General features: G+C 33.1%; 1 protein-coding gene and 1 pseudogene across 1 annotated transcript; one reads left to right on the forward strand and one right to left on the reverse strand.

Annotated features, from left to right (window-relative positions):
* Positions 1 to 2,917: 2,917 nt before the first annotated feature.
* Positions 2,918 to 15,937, forward strand: LOC140975432 (uncharacterized). The gene is made up of 7 exons (XM_073439140.1): positions 2,918 to 3,290; positions 4,130 to 4,365; positions 5,378 to 6,050; positions 11,337 to 11,697; positions 12,227 to 12,321; positions 13,330 to 13,524; positions 15,134 to 15,937. The coding sequence occupies exons 1-7, from the start codon at positions 3,108 to 3,110 to the stop codon at positions 15,749 to 15,751; spliced, it is 2,361 nt and encodes a 786-aa protein (XP_073295241.1). The 5' UTR covers positions 2,918 to 3,107; the 3' UTR covers positions 15,752 to 15,937.
* A 178-nt stretch (positions 15,938 to 16,115) lies between these two features.
* Positions 16,116 to 19,877, reverse strand: LOC140975434 (alpha-galactosidase-like; annotated as a pseudogene).
* Between the last annotated feature and the right edge of the window lie 4,167 nt (positions 19,878 to 24,044).

The raw sequence follows: 24,044 nt of genomic DNA on the forward strand, positions 1-24,044 counted from the left end.
CTTTTAGAATTACACGTAAAGTACCAACCAACGAATTACATTTAATTACATTAATTACCAGTGGGCAACAAGTTTACTTCATATTGAATTCTCTTTTTTTTTTAAAAAAAAAAACTCGAAATACACTAAATAAATCATCGAACTAATATAATAATCTACAAACCTGATAAACACATTAAACAAGTTATATGTGACATATTCATTCAATTTTTTCTATTTTCTTAAACAAGATAATGAATATTGTACAAATTGAAAATACATTGTTTTTATCGTAATAATTTTTTATTTGTGTTTTGTTATTTAAAAGATTTATAGAAAAAATAAATTATAGATCTAAGATTTTATTTCATCTCAATGAAAGCGATCATGTGATTAATGGAGACATGGACCAGAAAAAAATTGAAACAACAACATTTTTAAAAAATAAAGGCAAAAACTTGTGAGATGATTTCACGAGTCTTATTTTGTGAGACGGATCTTTTATTTGGGTCATCCATGAAAAAATATTACTTTTTATGCTAAAAATATTACTTTTATTGTAAATATCAGTAGGATTGACCCGTCTCACAGATAAAGATTCGTGAGACCGTCTCACAAGAGACCTACTCAAAAATAAATATGGAGTTTATATATATTTTTAACCTCTTTTTTGCCTGGCAGAAATTTTTTAAAATGAAACCATTTTTATAAGAAGATAATTTTTTTATATATAATTTTAGTCAAAGATAATATTATTTATTTTTTTACCCACTTAATTTTAAAATCATTATCCCAATATCAACGTAACTCTTCATTTACAATTCTCAAATTCCAATTTTTTCCAAAAGAAAATTATATTTTTATTATCTAAATAAATGTTGAATTTGACATTTATCCTTACTGATTAAATAAATTTCACTGTATCAGAAGAAAACAAATTTTATGTAAGAATTAAATTCATTAAATAAGGACAGTTCGCAACATCTATATTATGCATGTTATAATGCTAGCTGTAGAGTCATATATACTCAATAAATATGTCGGTTAGAAATAGTGGTATTTAAATTATATATATATATATTAAATTAAAACAAAGAATAATTATAAATATTTATATATAGCTACATCTAAGGGTATTCATCGATCGGTTCGATTCAGATTTGATTTTTTATTTCGGTTTTCAATTTATATAATCCGATATCCGAACCATTTTTCTTCTGTTCGGTTCGGTTTTTTATAGAAATGGTTCGGTTATTTTGGTTTTGATATAATTATTTAAATTAATAAGATAAATATATTGTAAAATATAATATGTTATCTTTTTTACATGATTTCTTAGTAAAACATATAAATATAAAGTCTAAATGAATTACATAAACAACAATCAACTGAATATTATTCAAAATAATTCACCATTCACTGATATCATCTCAAAAAATATATAATAAAAATAAAATTATTAATTTAATGTAATTTCGGTTTTTTCGGTCTGTTCGATTTTGATATATATAATCCGAAACCGAACCAAATAAATTTCGTTTTAACATTTATATCTGAATTATAAAATTCGATTTTCAATTCGATTCATTGTTCAATTTTTTCGGTTTGGATTTTCGATTTTATCCGAAGTTTGAATACCCCTAGATACATCGACATTTACAATTATGATATCACGATATTTTTATCAATATATCCCGAAGTTTTGACTTAAATGAATTTTATCATTTTTTATAATTATAATATCACGATATTTTTATCAATATATCTCGAATTGTATTAATAATTTTTTATCAATACACTCGTGTTAACTTGGAAAATATATATATCTATTTCAAAATCATTTTAAGACATTTTGGATTCAAACTCTAAATTATGTTTCTCGACAACAAAATCGAATCAAATCCTAACATTATAACTTTCTTTGTAGCTTTGGGGGAAAAAAGTCTACAAAAATCTGGTACAACAATGCACCTAACTCATAAAAAATACTTTTGAGAATATAGAATTTAAAGGAGATAGAAATAGAGAGCATGACCAAGACTCGTTAGGGATGGTTTCGTGTCCAACATTTCAAAGAAAATTTTAATGTTTTCTTCCGTGTCAACGTTCTGACGAAATAAGATTAGAAACCAACATAACGTAAAGTTACAAGACTAAAACACAAATTTGACAAGTTAAAGAACCAAACATGATAAATTAAAATAACTAAATTGAGTATTTTATAAAAAATTATATGTTAGCCTTATAATCCATCAAAATATTTTGTATATCATTTGTAAATTTGAATATTAGATTTATAATATTTGTTTAAAGTCATTTTATTATATTTTTTGAGCTGAGATAGTTTAATATAATGAATAAGTCTCGTTCAAGATTATTTTGTAAGATAAATTGACTTAAAAGTGATATTTTTGACATAAAAATAATATTTTTTCGTGAATGAATTAAGTTTGATATATATTTCATAAAAGTAATTCAAAATATCAAGCTATTTCATCATCATATGTCACGTCAGTCTCACATATTTATGTTCATGAGATAAATTGACTCAATCTATATTTACAAAGAGTAGATCTCTTGTGAGACGGTCTCACAAATATTTATATGTAAGACGAGTTAACCCTACCGATATTCACAATAAAAATAATACTCTTAGCATAAAAAATAATACTTTTTCATGGATGACCCAAATAAGAGATCCGTCTCAAAAATACGACCTGTGAGACCATCTCACACAAGTTTTTGTCATTTACAAAATAACACTTTTGATATAAAAAGTAATATTTTTTCATGAATAGATCGAGCCAGAAATATTTGTCATAAAATTGACCCGTGGTTGACGACTCAAGACTTAAAATTTGGTATCGAGCGAGTTCTTTGTCAGCCATTTCATTTTCACTTGTATGTTTAAAAAAAATCATTTTTGTATGAAATCTTAGTTCATGCGGCGGTTTGCACTTATTTTTTTAAATAATAAATAATTGTTTGACTCGCTGTTATTCAATTCAAACCAGAATGATATTTTTTCTACTTGCTAATTCAATAGATCGAGCTGTTCGAATCAATTCGTTTTGATAACGGGATTCGATTGCGGTTTTCGGAGTGAATCACCAAGTGGTGGTGTAGCAATGGTGCTGCTTCTGCTGGCGGTTTTCGTTCTTGGGGCGGTTACCGCTGTCGCAATGGAGGCGGTGGGGCTCTGGATTTTTTTACGCCGTTTGACTCGGAAAGTTGATCGAGAAGAAATCAAGGCCAAGGATGCGGCGTCCGTTCTGTATGACGACCTCAGTTCATCTTTACATGAAAAGCAGGTTTATACAATTCGGTGTCTGTCTCTCTAGGATGTAGTCGTTTCCGTTACTGTTTTGACTCTGAAACGAAGAATCATGAGGTGGAATATCAATCGTACTTGAATTAGAGTTATGCGATTATGATGAAAATGAAGCAGCGTTTTTTCTTGATTATCTTTCTGTTCAAATGCGTTGTTCTAGGTCGTAAATATGCCTTTGCCCCTTGAAAAAAGCTTTGTGGGAATGCTCTCCTACTTACAAATATTCTTTCCCATCACAGGAGATCATGTGTATTGAAATTCACGCGAATATCCCCTTTACATTTGTTAAATGTATAACAGTGGTTCAATAGTTGGTTTAGCTACTAGGCTCGTATCCATGCTGAAGACCCAACTTCTGTAACTGGATCTGAGGCAAGATTCATGGATGTCACCAACCTCCGCTTCCTTTCAACTGCATCAAAAACTGATTTTGTTAATCTGATTTGTTCTAGTATATAATTATTTTCTTGGGCTAGTTATGACACCTAGTCCGAAACAATTTGAGGCAATTGATACGTCACAGACATGTCATTATAATAACAGTAAAGTTTCCCGTTTGAAATCTAGCAAAAACCATGGGATGGGGGAGTTACAGCAAAATTAGTTTATCATTCTTCTTTTAGTAATAAATTGTCACATCATAGTGTGCCCCTTTTGTTTGCATTATGTTCTTCGACTTCCTCTTAAACCTCTTATATCTCTACTCGTGTCTGGCCTTCGCACTAGTTAGAAATTTTCCTGTGTAGAAAATTTTTAATTTTCTTTACCATATTTAACCTGTTTTCGTGTTCTTTTTCATTCAATTGTTGCTTTGTCCAGGGGGCTCTATGGGTTTTAGAACCAGAAAAAGTTCCAAAATCTTGGTGTGATGGCAAATTGCCTGCGGAGCAAAGGCGAAGAAAAGATATCCTCGAGGTTTCACCTGTAAAAAAATATGCAAAACTTAAAGATCGTTGCCTGATTCTAACCGAGTCCGATGGTTCCCAGGCAAAGATTTCACTCAAATGCTGCAAAATTGCTGCTGTTTCTGCAACAAGCTTGTCCTCAAAAAAATGGTGATTTTATTTTTTCTAGACACATTTTAGTTGACTTAAAAATGTCTGATGACTCAGATTCTAGTCACATTGATACGCCATTTGGTATATTATGTTGTGATTGTTATGCCTTTCCTTGTAGAGGATTAATGGGCATGTTGTTGGGGTTTTTTATATTTTATTATTTCATTCAAAGAGTACCTTACTAATAATCAGTGAGTAGAATGTGTTCTGACTCAAAAGGGGAAGAACAAAATTCTTGTTTTGATTATGAGTACAGTTATAATTTGGCTGATTCTGAGCGCTTGGATGTTCTAGTTTCTGCTATAGAGTGCTTCAAGCAGTAATCCTTAAGAATTTGACATATTCCTGTTTTTTGAGCTAAAATATAGACAACAAACATTTATACTTGCCAGGTTGCGAGAATTTATACCACACTGTTTTCTAATAAGGAGCTTAATCTAACCAAATAGATCATATAAGCGTTATAGACTCGAAAAAAATTCCTATGAATAGGTCAGCTAGAGATTTTGAATATGACTATCGAACAATGAGTAAACCAATAAGACTCTTCCTCAGTGACATACTTTATAGGAAAATAAGACCCATTTCATGGATAATACTGATCTTGGTTAAATTAATGGCTTGGCTTGGCTTCTCTAGTTATTGACTTGATGTTTTCTAATTGTAAGGATTTTTATTTTGCTTCATGCCTTCAAGGATATGTGAGTTTGTTATCAGAAATCTAAGTGATGATAAGACTATATTCATGGCAATAATACAGTACAGTTTTCAGTTTTCTTTGGAGTTTATCTATCTTCATGGGTACTCTGAAATTATATCTATTTTTTCATGGGTCTCCAAAATAAAATTCTTCAACTTACTTTTATTAATTTCCTGGATCCCGTTTGGATTGCAGAAATTTATTGTTCTGGAATTTTCAATTGACTTATATCTTCTTCTAATGTTTTATGTTTCAATTTCTGGAAGAGTTGTAACTTAGATTAGTTTTCCTTTCCTTTTCTTATAACAGGGCTAAAAGGTACCCAATCAAATTGGAGAGCAAGGATTCAGTTGTATATAAGGGATATAACGTTGTTTACCTATATCTTGAGACATCTTGGGAGAAGGAATCCTGGTGTAAAGCACTTCGTCTTGCTTCATGTGATGATGATGACAGAAATAGGTGGTTTTCCACTTTGAGTGTGGAGTTTCAGAAATACCTAGCAGCACTAAATGTGGGATGCCCTTCGGTTTTGAGGCCCTCTGCAGGTTTCGGTGCTGAATTGCTTGATAAGTCGGTAAAAGTTGACAATTCTTCATCAAAAGTTCGCCACTTCCTGAAAAAACTTGCAAAGAAGGCTTCTAAAAAAGAGCAAGAATATAAACTTGGTGGCACTTCAATATCAGGCCACGAAGATAAAAAATTAAGTGTGAAATCTCACTCATTCCAAGACTCGATTCTTTCCTATGGTTCACGAAAAGTTGCCTCAATAGAAAAGCCTCTGAATGTTTCTTTTGATGATACTTGTTTGTCGTCATCGATTTCAACATCAACTGATTCAGGAAGCAGAAACCATTTATCTGGAATATCTGATGCAGATTTTGATGAAGGAACAATGTGTTTGAACCTGTTGATTTCACGACTTTTCTTTGACGTAAAAAATAATCCGAAGATTAAGGATTCAATGCAACAAAGGATACAGGTTCGTGATATCTATTTGTTCCTAGTTCCATATGCTGAAGCGCATTAGACCATGTTTGACAAAATGTGCCACAAGTTATACATCCATAATACTATAAGAGCATATTTTAACTTGCATATAGAACGTGAAATTGCAGTTGATATCTCCGGTATCCGTTACATGATCTTGCTATTAAAGGATAATTATAGGTTATCAACATAGTGAGACTAATGAAAACTAGAAAGAATTTTGGTCGAGTAATTGCGATTGTATAGCAAGTGTAAGTGTTATCAACTAGTAATACAGATGGGACACCAAGTACTGCTTGTACAGGTCATTTGTTTAAGTACTATAATCGGCTGCAATACCCTAACATAAAAGAGTTGGTCAAATGCCAATTTAATAAATAATTAATTAAAACGAAGAGGAAGAAAATGGATTCTGCATATTATTGATGAATACGATGTTACATCATTTATAGATTACAACAGGAAGCATTCCCATAAATTAAGGAGACAAGAAAATATTATCATATCATTCTAAAAGTATAAAATATCCTATCAAATCTTATAATTCTATCTCAATCAATATTTGCAAAAATATATACGATTAAAATATTTTCTATAAACACTTAAAATCTTTTCTACACTCCCCTTCAAACTTGACTATGAATGTTGATGAGGCCAAGTTTGCCAATAAGAATCTCAAGAGTTTGTTCAATTTATCTCTTTGTAAGAAGATCTGCAAGTTGGTGGGATGTAGGCACATTTTAAATACAAAGGATGCCTTTGTCCACTTTTTCCCTAATGAAGTGTGGATCTACTTCCACTTGCTTGGTTCGGTCATGGTGAACATGATTGTGAGCTATGCTGATTGTTGACTTATTATCACAATACAGTTTCATAGGACCTTCAAACTGAATTTTAACTCTTCCATCACATTTTTTATCCAGATTAGTTTGCATACCCATGAGCCATAACCCTAGATTCTGTTTCACCACTGCTTCTTGCAACAACCGACTGTTTTTTGCTTCGTCATATTACTAAATTCCCCTATATCATCGTACACTACCCAGAGGTTGACTTTCAATCATTGATGGAACCGGCCCAATCTGCATCGGTGAAAGCGTTCACACTTCGATCATTAGTCTTTGCAAAGAATAATCGTCTCCCAAGAGTTTGCTTCAAGTATCTCAAGATTCGATGTACTGCATTGAAGTGACCTTGACATGGTGAATGCATGTATTGGCTTACTAAGCTTACTAAAAAGGCAATATCAGGACGCGCGTGTGAGAGATAGATGAGTTTTTCTACTAGGCGTTGCTAGCTTTCTTTGTCAACCGGTCTTCCTTCAATAAGTTTTGCTTTATCTCCCAATTCAATTGGGGTTTGCTTGGCTTGCATTCTAACATACATGTTCTTTGTAGAAGATCTAATATGTATTTTCTTTGGGAAACTGAGATACCCTGTTTGCTTATAGCAATTTCCATTCCCAAGAAATACTGCAGGGCTCCGAGATCTTTAATTTCGAATTCTCTTGCCATCATCCTCTTGATTTTCTCCATTTCTTCACCGTAATTTCCGGTTAGAATGATGTCATCGACATAGTCTATAAGAATGATGATGCTTCTTTTTGTAGACTGTTTGATAAAGAGTGTGTGATCGTCTTGTCCTTGAAAGTATCGAAGCCCCTTTATTACTTTGGAGAATTTGTCAAATCGTGCACGAGGAGACTGTTTCATCCCATATAGTGATTTTTTGAGCTTAAGCATTGTTTTTACCCCTATTTCTTCAAATCATGGAGGCTGACTCATATAAACTTCTTCATCGAGTTCCCCATTTAGAAATGCATTCTTTATATCAATTTGATGTAGAAGCCATTCAAGGTTTGTTGCCAGAGATAAAAGTATTCTAATAATATTCAATTTGGCAACAAGAGCGAAAGTCTCAGTATAATCAATCTCATACGTTTTAGTGAAGCTTTTGGCTACCAAACGTGCTTTATTTCTTTTAACAGAACCATCTGCCTTATCTTGACTGTGAAGACCCATTTGCAGCCCACAACATTTTTTCCTGGAGGTAATTGTACCAAACTCCAGATAGTTTTGTTTCAAGGCACACATTTCTTCGAGAACTACTATTTTCCACTGAGGGGTGGATAATGTCTCCGTGATAGACCTGGGAATCAATATATCGGTTATTTTCAAAGTAAAATCACGAAATTAAGGCTATAGATTATAATATGACACAAACTTGGAGATAGGATGCTTGGTACACAATCTTACACCTTTTCTTACTGCAATTGGTATGTCAAGATCAAGAACAATACTTGATTTGTCTAGAGGCTGATGATCTACCACCGGTTCCTCTTCATGACTTTAACTAGGATTCACAAGTTCTCTATCAGCTTGAGGTTTGACTCTTATTGAGTACATTCGAATTTCTTGTTGACTCCTTGAAACTCTCATTGTTTCCGATTCTTCATTGTGATTTGGAGTGGAATAATTGTTTGCAGTTGTAGTATCATGGGTTTGAGGGTGATCACACGAAGAAATGATTGTGGGAATAATTGTGTTATCGATTGTAGTATCAGGTATGGGAAAAGTGTCCCAAGAAAAACGAGCTTCATCATGAATAGGATTATTCCTCCCTTAAAGTGAAGTTGAGTGTCTTCGAAAAAGGTTACATTGCATGAGACATGTTTTTTTGGTGCGAGGACAATAACAACAATAACTTTCTGAGTTGGAAAGTACCTGAGGAAGACGGTTTTTAAAGTTCGAGGATCAAGTTTATTGCGATGAGCGTGAACGTGTACAAACACTGTGCAGCCAAATGTTTTTAAAGGTAGGTTATGGGATCGGGAAATATGTGGATATGTATTTTGGAGGAGAGAGAGAGGTATTTGAAAAAGGAGTGAGCGACTTGGAAGGCGATTTATGAGTTAGGCAGCTGTAAGGATGGCATCTCCCGACAAATATTTTGGGACGTTCATGGTAAACATGAAGGCACGAGCTACTTCCAAGAGGTGACGGTTCTTCCTTTCAGAAACTCTTTTTTGTTGGGGAGTATCCACACATGAACTTTGGTGTATAATTCCGTGTTCCAACAAATATTTTCCTAAGGTTGAGTTAAAATAATCTTTTCCATTATCTGCAGATATTGGTTTGGAATTGGGTTTGTATCATCTTGTGAAAGGCTTTAAATGTTTGGCTAGTTTCAAGTTTGTCACGAAGAAGATAAACCCATATAACCCGTGTATGATCATCAATGAAAGTGAGAAACCATTTTTTCATGGGACGTGGTGCTTTGTGATGGCCCCTACATGTCATCGTGAATTAAAGTAAATGGGGCAGAAGGAGTATATGGGTAGGAGAAAAAGAAGAACGAGTACGCCTAGCTAACTGACACACTTAACATTGGAATGAATTAGGAGTTTTATTACTAAACAAAGATGGAACACTAGCTTTAAATACGAAAAACTAGGATGGCCAAGTTTGTAATGCCATGACATTATTTTCCTATCAATATAATTGGAATAAGCAAAAGTAACAAGGGACGTCAAGGACCGTGGACTGCCTAATGAAGTATCCTAAGTAGTAGAGTCCCATATCAAGTGTGGTTTTGCTAACAGAGATCAAATTGCATTTCAAAGCAGGGACATGAAAAACAGATTTGAGAGAATTATGTGGAGATAATTGATGCTGGCAACCAGAGTTAAAGACCCATCAGCAATTTTTACAGTGGTTCGACGAGAACAAGGAAAATATGAACAAAATAAACAATCACCTGTCATATGATCCGAGGCCCCCGAATCAATGATCCAAGGGTCTGTAATAGGAGTAAATGAAGACGAATGAATTTTATCAGATTGAGTAACTGAGCATGACCCGATCGTGGAGCTGGATGGAGGATTTATCGACCCCTAAGTGATGAGCGCAGTATTCCTTGATCTGAGCAATCTGCTATTTGCTAAATGGGGCAGAGACACCCGCTGGACTAGTGTTCTCTTGGCTGGATTGAGTGTGACATCCTCGACCATCAGATTTTTTCCGAGGTTGCCAATTAGATGGTTTACCATAGATGTCCCAGCACTTGTCTTTTGTATGGCCTGGTTTGTTACAGTGTTCACACCAAGACGTTTGCTTGATCGTGTTCCTTGTGCAGGCTGTTTGTTGGACACTAAGACCGATGCTTCAGGGGCTGACAGAGGTGGATAGATATCATCAGTAAGCATCACCTTGCGGTGAACTTCCTCACGTCGAGCTTCTGCAAATGCATCTTCGGGAGAGGGGAAAGCATCATGAGCAACAGTGCTGCAACGAACATCGTCTAGGATCCGATTAAGGTCAGCCAGAAAATCAAACACCCTTTCTTTTTCAAGATTATTTCTGGATTTGGTGCTGCACTTAACATGGATTGATCATCAAGAAAAAGGTCCAACGCCTTTTTCAGCCATAGATAGCGATGGCTTATCTGTGGTTCCATGGAGTTGATCAGCCACGCTAGCACAATAGAATTTTCAGCCATCCAAATTTTATAAGATGGGTCGAATTTGCTTGGGAGAAGGAAGGTCTCCGGTGAGGTAACCCTATTTTCCACGTCCACAGACAATAATCTTTACCGATTGTGCCCATTATAAGTAGTTCTTTTGTCGAGTTTGTGTGCTGTAATATGAAGAGATGAAAGATTGCTCCCGGACAGAGGTGCAATCGGAGCTGGAGTGTTGTTGCTGACGGACGCTTTCGAGGAATCAGAGGAATCGGACTTTCTTGAATCCGTCGACATGGTTGCACCAGATGTGAAAAAACCGAGTGAAAAAGCCTCAGGCTCTCGATACCATAAAAACGCAGAGGAAGACAATGAATTCCGCATATTATTGATGAATACGATGTTACATCATTTATAGATTACAGTAGGAAGCAATCTCATTAATTAAGGAAACAAGAAAATATTATTGTATCATTCTAAAAGTATATAATATCCTATCAAATCTTCTAATTCTATCTCAATCGATATTTACAAAAATATAGACAATTAAAATCTTTTCCATAAACACTTAATATATTTTCTACATTAATTCAACAAGAACACCTGTTGATTTGAGTGGCAAGGAGTTTAGTTCTGAAAACAGAAAATATTTGGGTTCTTATTTGTTTTTCTTTTATGATGAGTTTAAAATTGTTCCATCAAAAAATTAGGACGTTACTTTGAAAGGTATGTATTCGTGCAGTTCATTCACTGGTGCTAAAATCAGTGTATGAGTATGTTTCGTGTATTTGACTAATTTTTGTACCATGCAATGCTATAGAAAGCATTATCCAACATGCGAATGCCCAATTACATCGGTGAAGTCACATGTACAGCTATGGATCCTGGTACTCTGCCTCCACGAATTCTTGCGATGAGGGTCCATCCCTCAAATATGACTGAGATGTGGGCCTTGGAAATTGATGTAGATTATTTAGGAGGCACAATTCTTAATTTTGAGACAAGGCTTGAAGTTCGAGAACTGGAATTGGAAGGAGAAAAAATGCAGTTGGAGACGAATGAGGTTGGTGATGTCACATCTGGTATCCTTGCAGATTTTGAAAGTATTGGAGAACAACTGAAGCATTCTGAAGACGTGATGGATGAAACAAAACAAAAAGATGAAGCAAAACCTGGGCCAGGTGGTTTTGTTAAATCAGTGCAGTTTGACTTGTGTTGTATCATATGTTGTGCTATGCTATGCTATGCTGAACAATGGTGATAATTGAGTTATCTTGTGACCATATTGATAGTTACTACAAAATTATCGAGACACATAAATTTTTTGAAAGAAGCATGAGTTTTTATTGTGTTTGTTAGTTGTGGCCTAGCAGCTGATTGGACAATTTTTGGGTACCTGAAAATCCAGCCCTGCGTTTAAAATAATTTATAGACCCTACACCTTTTCTCAATTGTTGGTTCGTGCTGTACTAGAGGTCAACTGAGCTGAATTGTTAAATGTCTTTTCCATAGACAGTATCATAATTGACTTGGAGCATAATAAGAAATATAATCTTTTTGTCATCTGAATTAACTGTTTTGTTAAATGTTGTTTCCTTAAACTGTATCATAATTGTCTTGGGCTTTCGTCAAAGGTATTTTGTTTACTTTTCTCATCATTTGTCATTTATATTACCATTTGTCATTTATATTACCTTAAAAAATTCACAGGTGAGAATGACAATCCCAAAAGTACTCAAAATGTATCATCTCAAACGTCTAGATGGAAGTCTATGCTGCATTCTATCGCCAGACAGGTCTCACAGGTCTGTAAATGCCTCCTTTCTTCTGTAGGTGTTTCATCCATCAATCAATCTATTTCATGTTGAAAACGGACCTGCTATTATGTTTAGATGCATAGCATTAGACTGTAGCCAAGGCATTTTCTCTTCCTTAAGATTTCAGCATGCAGTGTATACTTGGTGAATTTGTTGGTCCAGCGTGCCTCGGTTTGGTGGAATTCAATTTTGGGCTACTTGCAATATTTGAATTTCCCCATAAAGTTTTCGTTTAACTCGAAAGAGATTGTGAAAATGTGATGGAGCAAGTTTATTAAAAATTTAGAATTGTTTAATTTATTATATCCAGATTTCGATGATCAGATTGATCATAATAGCTTAAATTCCAACTATTCATGTTCCAATATTTATAATCCTTTTTAATCAGTCACTAAATATGTGCTAATAGAATAAAGTAGAAATTGATTTCAGATTATATCATATTCATTGACTGTCATGGTCTTATTTAAAAAGTATGCCTGCTCTACAAGAGGATATATGACTCAATTTGTTCACTTCATCCATCTTGTGTTTAATAAAGAAATCATTCATTAATGTTTGCCTTTTGGCTGGCCTTTTGAACTAATCCATATTCTTGAGCCTCCCCAACACACTTGCACGAGAAACCTTGATTGCATGCCATTCAACAGTAACTGTTTGATGGAGATAAATTGCACTACTTCTAGTTTTTTCATTTTCTTCTTTTCATCTCATCCCCCTTCCGCAACATCTGTTGGATTGAGTTAGTGTTATATGTGGACCAATAATTTTATTTTACTATTTAGAAGTGCAAGGGGGTGGAGAGAGTGGGTTTTGGTAGTTTTGGTATTCCAGGAGATGCACAAATGTGGTCTTTTGGACGATTCTGTTGTCATTTAGCTCCTTTAACCTCCATAGTTTGGGGATAGTGTCACAAATGCTTGTTTCTACGAAGCCATGAATTGCAACAAAATGTGGAATTTCGTCTCTATCTTGATTATTCTTTATTGGGTGAAGGTTCCTATCACATTAAGGATCAAGATTTCTTCTCTTCGTGGAACCATGCGACTGTACGTGAAACCTCCACCGTCAGATCAAATTTGGTTTGGGTTCACATCTATGCCTGATATTGATTTTAACTTGGATTCTTCTGTTGGAGAGCGCAAAATCACAAGTGGGCACCTTGATCTGTTGCTGATTAGTCGATTTAAGGTCAGATTTTTGTTTGCTAATATATTTCTTTATTGTCTATCTCTACGTATATAACTATTTCCATAAATGTATTATTTCGTATATCTTGTGGTTATCTTTCTCACTTATTTTTATAGTTTCTCCAATTTCCTTATCATACCTATTTATCCAAATCCAAAAACCTAAACGTTCCACTTGTTATACATATGGTTGTTCATATTTCATTTAAAATTATATTTTGCTCGAGGGCCACTTACTTTTTTTACTTTTTTTAAACATCACGTAGTGCCTTTTGGCTCTGTTGCTCATTTTGGCATGGAATGGGAAAAGGCAGTGAGATGGACCTTATATCTGGCGTGGAATGACGAATAAATGGGTAGTATATACAAAATATGATAAATGAACACGGGAAAGATTTAGAAAAAAACCATAGATTTATTACCCTCATGTATCAACACCTGAATTTTCATTCTTTTTTCACAAGTGGTAAATTGATTAATCAACATGATTATTGAGTTTTCAGTGATATTGATAATACGTGATTCCCAAGATGAAATATTATATGATTTTGTTCCGTCTCGTCAATACACTTAGCCAAACGAGCAGTTTTTCTTATATTAATATCATTGAATATACATTAGATTTACACTGTAAGCAACACCAGCATGGAAATGAAATATTTTCATGGGTGTTGGAGTTCATTAATTGATATCTTTTAGGAATTATACAGATGTATTTTTTAAATTGTTTCAGCACTCATACTTCACTACATTTGATGTTTAATGGTTCGATAGCGTAAATAAATAATTTGGATAATAGTTGCAATAATATATGTTTTGCTATTTTTTACATTTCATTTGTTTGACAAAAATATGCATGGAACGGTAATGAACTGTACATGATGTTGTTATGGAATTGAATTGGTCATCTTGGCAATATCTACCATGATCTTTCATCCAAACCGTAATCCGTACCACTTGAAATTTGACATTCCTTTTCAAGTACATGTTCTCCACCCAATCTAAGAGTTGAAGTCATAGCATTATTCTTGTTCTAGTAGCATATGTTGAATCTCCAAACCGTTTGAAATACACTGTTTGGTGCAATAATTATCTCTGCTGGGTAGAGCAATCGAAACGTGGTGTTTGAGCTGTTGTACGATTTAAAGTATTTGAATGCACAATTACCATTTGCTATAACTTTTGGTAAAGCATTAACACTCGGTTCTACAATTGATATTAGAGCCAAATTCACGGGTTTGATTCTCATTGATTGCAAAAAGTGCAATTATTGGGAGGAGATTGTTGGGTGCAATAATTGTCTCTGCTGGGTAGATCAATCGAAACGTGGTATGTATGATTTTAAATATTTGAGTTGCACAATTACCACCAGGTATAGCTTTTGGTAAAGTGGCAAAGATTCGGTCTTATTACATATTTCATCTTGATCTGAGCAAAATCATGGAGATTTATGCATCAATATGTATATGTCTTGCGCTTGTTTGCCACTGAGCACTTTTCTTGATTTTATATATGCATCACTAAAATAATGGGATTTAGCTTTCCCTGGATTAGTTTGTTTATCCACGATCATCAGGAATCCGAAACTGATCCCCGCATCTTTCTTTCAGGTGGCTATTCGTGAAACCTTGGTTCTTCCTAACCGTGAGAGTCTTGGTATTCCTTGGATGTTAGCCGAGAAAGATGACTGGGTCCCTAGGAATGTCGCTCCATTCATTTGGTATAAAGATTCTGTTACTAATAGCACAAAACGAGAAGTACCGAGCTTCCAATCTGGGGAAGCAACACACAACGTAGAAGCCAATCATGGAATTCCCCCTAGATCAGAAACCAACATGGAAAAATCAAAAAATGTTGGTCATGTCCCAGCAACAACTAGTAAATATGTGGAACCTCTTGCAGCTTCATCAAGCTCCATGCACGACTTGACAGCGAAAGATAGTTCTTACGAAGAAGTTAAAGCCCCTCTAGTTAAAAATGATAGACTGCAAGGTTTTGTTCCTCAGAGCATAGTAGATAAGCCGGATGCTCTTACTTCCCAATCGCATGAGTTTTTAGAGGGACAACATATTCATAACACAGAAGAAGATGATACAAGACCTAGAAGAATTGGTACAAAAGAGCGAATGGTTGGGTTAGGTAAGAAAATGGGGGAAAAACTTGAGGTGAGGAGGCGTCACATCGAAGAGAAGGGCCGAAATTTCGTGGAGAGAATGAGGGCACCATGAGGATGAAGTTTAAGATCCGAAATGCAATTGCTGGCTGGCCCGCTTTGAGATCGAGTTGTTCAAATTCAGCTTCTTGAATAGTGAATGGCGCAAAAGAAAAGCCTTTGATCTTAAGAGATTCTCCATCAAACTTGTATAGCACCAACCTCGGTGTTTTTTTTTTAGCAATGAATGACTTAGATATTACACGAGTTTTCTTGGTCCTTGGCATGTGATTGATCTGATATTATACAAGGAATCATAATTTCCTCCATTTTTTCATGTTGAATACTGGTATAATGAGCCTTGTAAAAATCAAGGATACCCGAAGTTTTGCTTAGTATTTGGATGAAGTACTCTACGCTGCTAAGTTACTTGAGACAGAGAAAAGAGTAACTCCATATTTTTAATATCATTAATTAATACAACACAAACAAAATTTGTTACTTTTGCGTGATTCAATCGTAACAAAGGAGGACCTATATTTGCAATTTAAACCCAATACTCCTCCGTATTTCATTTTCGAGACAAAACATACATTCTACCGTCGTGGGAAGCTACGCTAGCCGAGATTTTTCCTTTCGCTGAGCTTGTTGAATGCTGCACAGGCAAAAAAACATGGTTATGTCTTATTTTTCTTTTTATTTATATAAAAGAAATAAAAATAGAAAGAATAATGAAAATGATGTTTGATTCTTACATCCCATAAATCTCTTGCATCAACATCAGTTGATGGATCGAGTCTGTCCGACCAGTAAGCTGCAATGGTGGATTCAGAAGATCCTCTGTTCCACAGAACAACTGCCACTCTATTCCCACTCAGAGCTCCTCCCCATACCTACATTCATAATCAACTCAATTTGTTAATTTGAACCCTTTTGAGAAGCTACTTACTTATAAGCTAGATCATTCAAATCAGGGTCGTAGCCGTCTTAGGAAATGACTTAGTTGAACTTAAAAGATAGATGCCGCCACTGCGAAGCGAGGGAGCAACTTGTCTGATTTTTCAGTGCACTCATTCCTCTGTAGAGAATGAAATGAGGCTCCGGCTTGGCTCGAGACTAAGACTTTTATGCCGAGAAAATTACATTTTTGGGCCCAAAAAAGGTGTCCTTTTTGTTTCTCTTTGCAAAGAGATATGATTAATAAAACTTGATTGAGTGGTTCACATATGGGATGGGGTGTGACATGTTCTAACCTCTAAGTCTCCATCTTTCTTGATCTTCTTCCCTTGAACACCAAGTTTATCTGCAAAATATGCCAAATAATTGTCAATACTGATGTTTGATTTCTCAGACAAAGCAAAGCAATATCCTCCAACTAGTTTTCTCCATTACTCACCCTGGTTGACTGCAATAACCTCTTCATTGCCTAGAATTGAACGAGTTACATTGTCCATTGACCGAATATCACAGCCGATCAAAAGAGGCGCCTAATGCCAAAACAATATATCAAGAATGTCCATTTAGTGCAACTTATCCTTGTTTTGTGGACTAGGTGGCTAGTGTTGTCACTTACTTTCATTAATGCCCATATGCTGAAATGTGATCGATATTCTTCGGTTGTCATGCCGCCATTTCCAATCAGGATCTACCAAAATCATGCAGTCAGAACTTCAAGATTCTTGTTAGGATAAATGTAGTTCGTGTTTCCCCACTTTGTATGAAATACATAGTTACCATATAATTCTAATTACTTGTTTGGAATCATGACAAAGGAAACAATTTTATACATTATTGGTTTTAGTTTCCTAGTATTGAATGCCATATGACACAACTTAGGGGTTGAGCGTAACTTTACCATTCCATCCACCCGGTGCAGCATATGACGCCCATTTGTCGTTAAGATCTGCCCGAGAAGTCATGCTATAAAAGCACAAGTATTAAATCACAGAAAATGTTATTGATTTACCATCTGCAATGACTCAGGTCCATTATGCTTTCTTGAGTAATTATGCATAATAGAGGGCAATGAAAATAATTAAGTGGGAGTTGAAAGCGTAACAAGAAAACAGTTTGTTCACCTCTCCCAGATATCTTTAATGTCTCCAGTTGTTCTCCAACTGTTCCCTAGAGATTTGGCCCAGGTTGCAGGATCTTCTCGTCCCCTGCGATTTGGAGTTCGAAGATATATAAGTTCTGTTCTAAGTAAGTCCATGAAAATTGTCACCTCTTATTGCTATAAACTATTGGTATCTCATGGTATCACAAGTGTGAATTCAAGAAATCAATCAAAGATACTATAAAAATCTATCTTTAACAAGACTTTCGCAAATTTAATATGAATGTTTCCTATTTTTCACCTAAATCGGCATTTCTCCATGTCGTTTCTTAGGCCTCATGGCCAAACGACTTAGTTTCTTCCTGTTGTCATGCTATAACTAAGTAATATCAGAGAAACTTCCATATTAATAGTCATCCATTGCTGTCATATGAATCATAACTTACCATTCACAGAGGGAGAAGAAGATGGACCTCCCCGAACTCATTAAAGCCTTTGCCATAACAGGATATCTACTTCGCCGAGCCATAAATCACCCTTAGATGAGCCATTTATAATAAGAAAATTTTATTAAACTTCAATTGAACAAGTGAAAATTTCACCTTTCTTTGGGGCTGGTACCATCATGGTTACAGTTGTCATACTTCAAGTAATCTACACCCTGTCATTTATATTAGCTTGCTTGTGCCGTCATATGNAATCCGCCAGTGCTTTGATCCCGGAAGGGAATGTAGATGCCTTTGGAACCAAATTCCCCAGAGAATCTCTATTCAGTTCAGCCCAGCAATCATCTGAAATCACAAAGGAAATCATCACCAAGAAATAGCATGTTACATGAATAATCGAAGCTCATTCGATGTTAACATACCAAGATTTATATATTCATATCCTAGAGCAGCAAGCCCGTTTGACACCACGGAATCCGCTGTCAAAAGAAACATGTAACATAAAACTCTTTTTGGACCATAACATTTATGATCCATTATTGATTCAAGATTCAAGAAATGGAGTCACCCATTTCTCTAATCAGTGTTTCCTTAATGTCACACTTGAAATGATTCCAGCTGTTCCATCTGAAGAAGAATTCATCATTACAATAACAATAGAAAACATTGAATCCAGACAAATATACAAGCTACCCCCTATCTTTGTGATATTGAGTGGCAAAAATCTCCTCGTTTTCGACGAATTTCGAAGAACTAATGTCACGCCCCGAGCCCGGGCCCGCGCTTGCGTGACTTTACAATGAGCCCATATAGCAACTACTTCGTATTCGTCTCGCTTTACGAAAATGATTAACCCAAGTTGCTATAGAAGTCCATTGTAAGCCATTATAAACTCATTTTAAATCTTTGATTTTTTTGATGTGGGACAAGGGTATCACAATCACCCCTCCTTCAGAACGCGACGTCCTCGTCGCGGCCTGACCCCTCGATCCACCAGCACCGAGAATCTAGAGGTGGCCCCTACAGGTTCAAGAGTTGGCTCCCGTCGTGTAGCACTGTGCCCCGCAGATTCAAGAGGTGGCTCTCATGCACGTAGCACTTTGCTCTGCATAGCACTTATTTCCAGGTGTTCCATGCCGTGACCGGCTCTGATACCATTTTGTCACGTCCCAAGCCCGGGCCCGCGCTTGCGTGACTTTACAATGAGTCCCTATAACAACTACTTCGTATTCGTCGTCGCTTTACGAAAATGATTAACCCAAATTGCTATAGAAGTTCATTGTAAGCCATTATAAACTCATTTTAAATTTTTGATTTTTTTGATGTGGGACAATGGTATGACAACTAATCTCACCCCATCTGAGGAGTTAGGCCGAGCTCTTCATTCTTGGTTAAGAAGTTCTTCTTCTTTCGAGTAAACGGCGCAATCCCAACGAGCCAGATGCACCATACTGCAACGACCACTAGCAATATTCCTCGTACCTTTGAAGTGCAAAGTAAACGATGATCAATTGCTAACTTCCCACCCATATTTTGATCGGCAAAGATGTTACTCCGAATGTAAATGGATGACACACAGTCACACACAGGAAGGGCCTTCAATAGCTTACAAAAGATGCAGGGAAGTCAACCATGAAGAATGAAGAGGACACTTGAGATGAAGGCAAGTTTCTTTATCCATTTTTATGCAGTTTTAGTCAACATCGACTCTACTACTCTTTTTATTGGACCAGCATTTCACCACGAAATATTATTTTATGTATGTAACGAGGAAAATTAATAAGTATTAGTTTTTGAATAATTATTTAAAATTATTGATATAATATTTGAATTTTAAATATTATTATATAAATTTTTTTTATGTCATTTGAGGTAACTTCATTTGAATTAACATTTTAGTATTTTGGTTGAACATTATTGTTACTAATAAAAAGAATTAAAAAAATATTTTAAAAGATCATATATTATTTTGTTTATCGAAATTTTAAATAATAAATAAATATTTTTTAATTTATTAGATAAATACATTTGTTTAAAATTTTTTAATTATTTTCGAAGACATATTAAAAAACATTTATATTAAAATTTAAATTTTAATTAAGATATATAATAATAAAAATTTAAAAATAATTAATATACCAAAAATTTACGATGAAACTTTTTTAAAAATTGAAAATTGTAATATTATATAAGAAAAAGTTTATATTTTTTTTAATATTATAGAGAGTGGTGAGATTTAATATATAAAAGTAACACAAAATTCAAAATTAGAATAGAAATTAAATGAAATGATATAATCAACGCAGATACTCAATGCAGATATTTAAATACAGTTTATATTTTCACAAATCTGAATTCTAAAAAGAAATTGAAAATGCTTACATTTAATTAAATATTTATTTCCTATTTGTTTTGAAATATTTAGTGTGGTAGGTGAATACATAAAAATTGATAAATATTTACTTTCATAACAAAATATTTTTGTAAAAACATTTTAAATATGAAAAAAAAACTCTGTTTATATATATAATAGTATTGTAAATTTTGAAAATTCATGTTAATCACGCATATGTAACTAATTTGGAAAAAAACATATTTGGTTAATTTTTTTAAAAATATTTGGACTACTCAATTTTTTCTCATATCTTTTTTATCATATCGTTTTCTTTTGTTATTTTTCATATTCTCTCAACAAATACATATATTTTATTATAATCTTCAATTGTTAAAATTTTTTGGTCGATCAATGATCTGCAATTTTTTTATTTACAATGTTGTTGGCTATTATTCTCTTTAATGTAATCAGACAATAATTGTTATTGGATGTTTCTATTTTTCTAGTCACTTTTAATTTATTAGACACTTATACTTGATAGCATATAAACTGCATATTATTATAACAATATATCACATAAAAAGTATTGACGTACTGATATAAAAAATATTGATTTAATGTTGCATTTATTTGCAATTTATAATAATAATATTGTTGACAATAAATTAACTTTTTACTAATTATTATGACACCTATTTTAATATTTCATATTAACTCATAAGTATACAATTAAAGTTCTAATGTCATATTGGTATTATCTCTACAAAATAATATCTTTAATTTTCTTAGTTGTTTAAATATCTTCACGGGATAATTTGTGTACCCTTATTTTGAGAAAAATTCATTGCATTTATAAAATTTGAATAATAAACTTTATAGTATAATGCATTTAATTTGGAAAATGAATTGAAAACAACACTTCTTATTTCATTTCTTTTTTTTTTTGTAACTCAAAAGAGTTAATATTTTTCTCTTTTATCTTCTACATCTCACTGAAAAAAAGTTTAAAAACAAAAAAATATATTCATGTCAAGAAAAATATTTTTATTTATTGTTTTCTTGTCTATATATTTTATTATATGTGAATATATACTCTACTTCGTTGTCTTAATCGGCATATATCTTTAGTATATAATTTGTGTGCATTAAAGATAAATACATTCATTTTGTAGTTTTTTTTATTACCTAGATTTAGGCTGATATATAAAGCTGTGATATACATAAATATAAGAATTTTCAAATTTAATTTATTCACAATGATTTTTCATAACAAATACCAACTCAAAATAATGAAAATTTGGATTTATAATTATTTTAAATATGATATAAAATAATAGGTGGAATTTTTTTTTTCACTTTTTAGTTGTAAAATACAGTGATAAATGCATGTAGGTGTAATGTTTTATTGTGACGATTATAAATCTCTTTAAATATCTCATTTATAGCTGAAGGATCAAACTTTGTTTATTTCTTATTTTTATGATCGACAAATCCAATATTTCATTTAAATGTTTTTGTTAATAATACTTACACGAGTTTTATTGTGTATTTCTTCAGTTTGAAAATAATCATTATAATTTAATCTACAACAATATCTGAAAACTGGAGAACGCTTCTAAATTTAAAAATCGAGTAACATGTCAGGGACCAATTCAAAACTAAAAGTTGGTGCAATTTGTTTCTTCTAGTTTTACAATCGAATAATGTAAGATCGAGCGTTTGTCGCTTATTCCAAAAGCTATAATTGATGGTAATGATGCAAGTCAAATCTTTTAAACTATACAGTAGCTCAAGCGCCTACTCAGTAGGAAGAATTATTGTACCCAACAATTTCTCTCCGAATAATTGCTCCAATTACAATCAGTGAAAATCAAACTCGTTACTTTGTCTCTGATACCAATTCTAGGATCGAGCGTTTACTATTCTACCAAAAGCTATAGATGATGGTAACAGTGCAACTCAAATATCTTAAATAGTACAGCAGCTCAAGCGCAACATTTCAATTGCTTTACCCAACATGATCAATTATTGTACCCAACAAATAAGTTTATGCAAATAACATTTTACTTTATCATATATAGTATATACTTGATATTCCACATAAGTAGTAGAGAAAAAAATCATTTTCATCTATTTGATAATTTATATTTTAAAATAAAAGAAAAATCAGAAAAAATACATAGAATGTACAAAATCCAGAAACCCAAATTGAAAGTTGAATTAATACATTCTTACTCATCATTAAATTCTACTAGTAAGATGTTAAATTTAATATTGACATTAAATAATCATAGTGTTAATTCTAACATTTTTTTTATTGTTGTCGATACATTACTTTTTTTTATCTTCAAATGTATTAATATATTTATTGTTGTATACAGAGTATAATAATTATTTGGTTAATTGATCACATTTAAAATTATGTGCTTAGTAAAAACTCAAATAATTTAAGTGGGTTGGATTGAAATTTTGTCAACTCATTTAAAGATGGGTCTAAATAAGCCCGCACGATTTTATATTAAATTTATATATCTAATATTATCGATTTTCAATCATGAATTTCTCATATAAATGAGAGAATATCATCTTGATTTTAAAATTGTGATGCTACTATCTTGTCCACAAATTGTGAGTTGTCGAGATATTTTGGTAGTCACTGAAAATTGAGTGTCAAAGTTGACATTTGACTTATGTTTTTGGATTCCTGACAATATGTTCATTAACAAATTATTTTAAGTTATTTTTATCAGTATCGTGGGGAATAAACATGTTTATTGAAATATATAAATATTACCATCTTTTTAAATTAACATTCACTTTCATGTTTGTTGGGTGCAATAATTATCCTTACTTAGTAGAGCGATCGAACCGTGGTGCTTGAGCTGTTGTACAGTTTAAAATACTTGAGTTGCACCATTGGCACCATCTATAGATTTTGGTAAAGCGATAAGCACTCGGTCCTACAATGTCTGACATGTTACGGGCCTTCGAAAAAGGAGGAACAATAAATTCATGCAAACGAATACACAAAGTCTGGGGTGAAACCAGAATTTTGTGAAAACGGGAATTAAAATATAAATCAATAAATTTTTAGCGAATTTATCGATACTAAGATGCATAACAAATCTTATATCATGATATATAAAATTTCAACCTTACAAGCAAGCATTAATAATTACTTGTATAATATATTAATATTGTATTTTTATGTTGTGATTGAAATTCAATTAATAATAATAGCTTAAATAGAAAATAAACAATGTAAATTTAGGAATAGAATGAAAATATTATAATTTAGCGTAAGTTTTATAAATATTATATGCTAAAGTTAAATCTCTTATTGGTGTATTGATGAAAGACTACTATTTTTATTCTCCTTAATTTTCTCCTTTCAATCTTCTCATATATCTAATTTTTCAATCACCCAATCAAATAATACAAAATATTTAATAATTACCATATCTTATAAATATTTATATTTTTATATTTTTCATTCGAATTAAATTAATTATTAAAAATTATAATAAATAAT

This window comes from Primulina huaijiensis, chromosome 4 (assembly GCF_012295235.1).
Source record: "Primulina huaijiensis isolate GDHJ02 chromosome 4, ASM1229523v2, whole genome shotgun sequence".
Taxonomy (NCBI): Eukaryota; Viridiplantae; Streptophyta; class Magnoliopsida; order Lamiales; family Gesneriaceae; genus Primulina; species Primulina huaijiensis.

Coding starts and splice junctions, on each gene's coding strand:
- LOC140975432 (XM_073439140.1), top strand. CDS start 3,108: ATGGTGCTGCTTCTGCTGGCGGTTTTCGTTCTTGGGGCGGTTACCGCT. Junction 3,291..4,129: donor CATCTTTACATGAAAAGCAG/GTTTATACAATT, acceptor TGCTTTGTCCAG/GGGGCTCTATGGGTTTTAGA. Junction 11,698..12,226: donor TGAAGCAAAACCTGGGCCAG/GTGGTTTTGTTA, acceptor AAAAATTCACAG/GTGAGAATGACAATCCCAAA.